At 56.9% G+C, this 4,991-nt stretch overlaps 1 protein-coding gene across 4 annotated transcripts in view; it reads right to left on the minus strand.

The window, feature by feature from the left end:
- Window positions 1-133, minus strand: part of MECOM (MDS1 and EVI1 complex locus) — a 484,803-nt gene extending 484,670 nt beyond the window's left edge. For all 4 annotated transcript variants that reach the window (XM_019532701.1, XM_019532699.1, XM_019532700.1 and 1 more), the window contains exon 1: window positions 51-133. In XM_019532701.1, the coding sequence (XP_019388246.1) occupies window positions 51-87 (37 nt within the window). In that variant the 5' untranslated portion in view covers window positions 88-133. The remainder of the gene's footprint in view (window positions 1-50) is intronic.
- Window positions 134-4,991: the final 4,858 nt, after the last annotated feature.

Here is a 4,991-nt window from a genome sequence, read left to right on the forward strand (position 1 = left end):
ACATGGCAGAGCCCGGGTGAAAAGCCAATAGAAAGGGATATTGCACCTACTTGTGGCCAGTTTCCTTGCCCTGCCTTTGGATCGCATGCTGCCCGTCCCGCGGCGCTGCTGGGCTGGGTGGCTGCGTGGGGCGGGGGTCCCCTTGGATCTTTTCCTCCTTTTTTTTTCTCCCCCGCTCCCTCTCTCTTTCTCCCTTTCTCGCCCTCTCTCTCTCCCTCTCACACTCTCTCTTTCCAGGCTCGCTATCTCTCCAGCATTGTCAGTTTGGACACCTTCGCACATGCGCACGGGCTGCTCCCCCCCGCTCTTCAACCTCTCGGCGCCGCCAAAAAAAGTTTGGAGCGATCTATCACTTGGATTTCAGGATCTTGTCAGATGGCAATCGGCGGCGGGAGGGGGCCGGGAGCGGGGCGAGGACACCTCTTCCTCTCCAGCACAAACAACCTGGCCGGAGCCAACCAGGCGCAAACGCCCAGATGCTTGGGAGGAGCGGGAGTAGTTTTATTCCGCCATCAGCTGCACCGCAACCACCACCGCCACCACTGCTCGTTATTAGTATTAATCACGCCTTCATTCATTAATAAGCCTCCAGATCAGATCTGGGCTAGGGAGCCCCCACCCTGCCTGGTGTGTGTGTGTGGGGGGGTATAGATAACACGCTCCGGCTGTTGCAGAGTTTGAGGGGAGCACATGACACTTTTTGCACCAGCTTTTCTGTCATATCCAAGCCAGCCTGTCAACCTTGCAGCGCTGCCGTGGCTTCTCCCCCCACCCACTCGCGCCCACCCGTGTCAGGAAAGGCAGAGAGGTGGACGGGGGTTGTGTGTTGCATTTTTGTGCATGCCTGGAATTAAGTGACACACACACACACACACCCCTCCACCCCCAGCTCGACTGCAGCTATCAGCACTTGGACAGGAAAAAAAAAGAAGCCCTTTGGAAGAGACTAATGCCCGGTCTTCTAATCTGTTTTAATTACAGGCTTTGCCCATCCAAGAGGGAACACGTTGAAATGGGGAAGTCCTTTAGGGGCTGGCTGTGTTCGAGGTATGAATCAATCCCAACTACATATAGATTTTCCTCGGGTACAACCACCCTGCATTAAACAGTTTTGTTCAATACCTTCCATGCGCTATTTATGTTCCCATTAATATCTGTTGCAAATCCTGCCAGACACCATAAAAGAAAATTACAGTCTCTCGGACTCGGGGCTGCGCCAGGACGTCCACGCTGCTCGAGTTTTTGTTTTAATAAAACCCTAAGCATCGCTTTCTTTTTGTTTCCCCCCAGCCCCGCTCCCGTTGCTGTCTGTCACCTGTTGGTGCCCACTGGCACAATCCTGGCTGTCGCGGGGGAGGGAGGGGGCACAGAGCAGTGGCCTCCCCCTCCCCTGCGCCCGCGGTGCCACAGGACCGGCCGCGGCGGGCGGGGCGGACCGAAGGGGCGCTGGTCCCGGCGGGGGTCGCGCCCACGCGCTCCCACGCACCGGGACGGGACACAAGTGTCTCGAGTGCCTGCAAACAAGCCGGCGGCCGGGGTTGTCACCCACCCTCCGGGCTTCCAAACCAGCCCTGGCCGAGACCCCCGCGTTTGAAATCGCCCTCCGGAGCGAATCGCTTGATCCTCGCACTTATTTTCTCATAGGAGCAGGATAGGAAAAGCGCGGGGGTCCTTCTCCTGGGGGGGGGGGCAGCCCTGCAGCCGTCGGGTGGGCTGATCAGTGCGGCGCCTCTGCACCCACGGGCCCGGACACATCCCGGGGGTAACTTCAGGCAGAGGCCGCGGAGGAGGCAGGGTCTCCACTCCCTGCATCACCTGCTCCTTCCCCGCTCCTAGGTGCAGCCCGGGCGCTCTCCAAGCCCCCGGCCCCTGCCACCGAGCCTGCCCCGGCCCGGCCCAGCACCGCGCCCCGCAGCCCCGCTCCGGCACCACCGCGGCCCCTCTCCCCATCAGCTCCGCACGCCCCCCGCCCCCCCTCCTCCAGGGAGGAAAGGGCAGCAGGTGCTGCAGTCGTTCCCCTTCTGCAAGGAATGACTGGAAGCATTTTGGAGCTGTGCTGAAAGGCTCGGAGGTGATCCGCTGGGTAATAGCCGATCAGCCCCGCCGGCCAGTGCCTGGGGAAGACAGTAGCTGGGACCACCGTCCAGGAGGCGGCTTCGTGGTGGGGAAGAAGGGAAGCCCCGCGCTGTCAGGGCTGCGCCAGCGCGGGGCTCTCTCCTTCCCCGCACAAGCCCTGCGGGCACTGGGGGTGTCGGTTTCTCCCCGAGAATTTTTTTATGGCGACAAACCGCCCGGGCGCTGCCAGGTCTCTGCAGCCATCCGAAATGTTCGATAAACTTTGCAAAACTTCGCTTTTTTTTTTTTTTTCTTTTTCTTTCCTTTCTTTTCTTTTTTTTAACTACCTCCCCGGCCGAGCTCCCGGCCAGGGCCAGTCACAGATTGCTGCCCCGCTCCGAGACCCAGGAGAGCAGCAAGAAACCCAAAGTCCCGGACTTCCGATCGCTTTGCAACCCCGAGCCGGTGAATGCCGCTGCCCCTTCCCCTCGCAGCACATCTGCGTGTTTGTTTATATGCCTCTGCGTGGCAGAAAGGGCAAGCGGGTGTTTCATGTATCTCTGCAGAGAGGGAGCCCCGCATGGGGCTCTTGACCTTGGGACACACCCGCTCCGTGTCCCTGAACGCTCCCGCGTCTGTTTCACTTGTTTCCAGTCCCGAGCGACCAGGAGCCCTGAACAGGTGTTTCCCTGCTGTCCAAGCCGCCCAGCAAACCTCTCCACTTTTATTTCGGCGGCATCAAACCTGATTTCCCGCTGTCCCGAGCTGCCCGGCAGTCGCAGCCCGACCCTGCCCAAAATTGCTCGCCCTCCCCAAGGGCTCCCCGCCGGACCCACTGCAAATCCGTTTCAGTTCGGGTTGTCACGTCTGCCCGCGCTGCGCTAGCCCTCGGCTTGGGAGCTGGCTGCCTCCTGACCGCGGCGCTCGTTGCGGGGAGGGGGTGCGGGCTGGTTTTCCGTACAATCCCAACCGAGATTGTTTGTTTTCCCCTGCAGAAAAGGGTTGAACGAGAAATCTGTTTTCATAGATGGGTTTGGGTTTATTTGGGGGAGGGGGGGAGAGAAGAAAGCACCCCCGAGATCTCAGCGCCCTCCACAATACAGGAAAATTTCCCTTCCTCCAGTGATAATTGCACCAGCCCCGCAGATCTTTGGAGGAAAGTTGGACTTCTTCATCGAGGTATTTGTTGTGCTATTGTCTTTGTGCAGTGAACTTTACGTGGTGCTATTCAAGCCCAGCCTAGATTCTCCCAGCTCCCCGTAAGATTAATTTAATCATTGTAATGTAATCATTAATACTGTTGACCCGACGCTTGGTTCAGGTTTGCTGTTAAGAAATGAAAGCCTCTTGCTGGGTGACCAAGCGCCGGGCAGGGGTTTCCACTCCGCGTTGAAGTGAAACAGCCCTCTTTATTCCGACTCCCAACTCCGGCTTGCAGCCGGGAGCTCAATTAGCCAAAATGGAAACAATTTTCATTCATTGCAATAACTCACTGTTCTGCAGATCACTTTCCAAATATACACTTTATTATTATATGCTGACCTCAGTGCCGTGGAGTGGCAAGGCTAGAAAGAGGCAGGGGGATCTCTCTAGCCCCCTTGGGCTGTAATTATTAGAAATTAATTGGGTTCAGGACCCCGGGTAGCCCGGGTAAATTAATAGCTTGTCTGGTTGTTTCAATCCGAATTCGCAGTCCACGGGAGAGGAGGGGAGGGAGACTCTCCAGCGTGAGATCCAGACCCCAGAGACACGGAGGCGACTTGCAAGATCCGCGTCTCCTGAGCACTGGTGCCCAGAATAAAACTGAAAGAAGGGGGAGGACGGCACTGGGCGGCTGTGCGGAGGGGACCTGGTTAATATGTTTGCCTCCGATGTTTTCCTCTGTGTTATTTTCGGGGGGCTACGGAGGGGTTAAAATAAAAAATAAAGATCCTGTATACTCGGAGCTGTCGTGCTGGAGTAAAAGTGAAAAGGGAGCCTTAGGCAAAAGGAAATTACTGCAAGCCCGCGTGACCTTTCAGAGAGGTAATCAATCAAGTGATCAACAGGGATATTTATCATTGCTAGATGGGGCTACTTTACAAACGCACAGAAAAGGGGGGAAAGAAAGAAAGGCGGGCACAAAAGTTTGGAGCAAGCCGATGAGCCTAAAGCCGAGTGCGGAGACTTTAATCAATGGGAAGAGGGCACTTGTCCCGCTCCTGTCTGCCACCCCCAGAAAGACAGGAAGGAAGAAAGTTTCCCAGCAGAAAATGCCTCCTGCCCTGGGAGCTCCCAGTCAAGCTGCCCGCTTTGGCTTTTCCACGCAGGAGGAGAGAGGCGATTTAAACGCCATCAAATCCCGATGACTACAAGGGGATGGAGGCTCATCCCTGGGCTCCGTGTTAAAAAATATATATCTTTTTTGCAAAGTGCCTGGATTTGCTCTCTCGTTCCCGCGGGTCCGGCGAACCCGATCCCGCCTGCTTCGAGCGCCCGAACGGCTCGTGTGCCGCGCCGCGCCGCGCCGAGCCGGGCTGCAGCAACCACAGACACAGACAAAAGCCGTGCCCCTGGTTATCCGAGACCAGCGACCGGGCTCCATGCAGCTCGCCCTCCCGGCAGAAAGCAGCCCCCACCACCGGGCAGTGAAAAGCAACAATAAAAGCACACGCGTTTGCTGCACGGGTTCCTTCTCCCTTGTAAAGCCAGCCGTCCTGCAAGCACCGGGCATGTATGTCCCCCTGCTCCTTTCTAAAACTCGCCGGATTCCTTAGCAAAGCCCTAGGGGGGCGGGGGCTCACTTATTTATTTGACACTGTGTCACACACACGCGCTTGCTTTTCTGGTTGCTTTTAACTTGATTTTTATTTCTCTGTTTTTCAAGAACTTTAAATCAGGGGCAGCGATGTCGGAGGCCTTTGTGCGACGGAGTCCCTCTTCTCGGAGCGGCCTGG

The sequence above is a fragment of the Crocodylus porosus genome, unplaced genomic scaffold (assembly GCF_001723895.1).
Source record: "Crocodylus porosus isolate Cpor-Errol unplaced genomic scaffold, CroPor_comp1, whole genome shotgun sequence".
Taxonomy (NCBI): Eukaryota; Metazoa; Chordata; order Crocodylia; family Crocodylidae; genus Crocodylus; species Crocodylus porosus.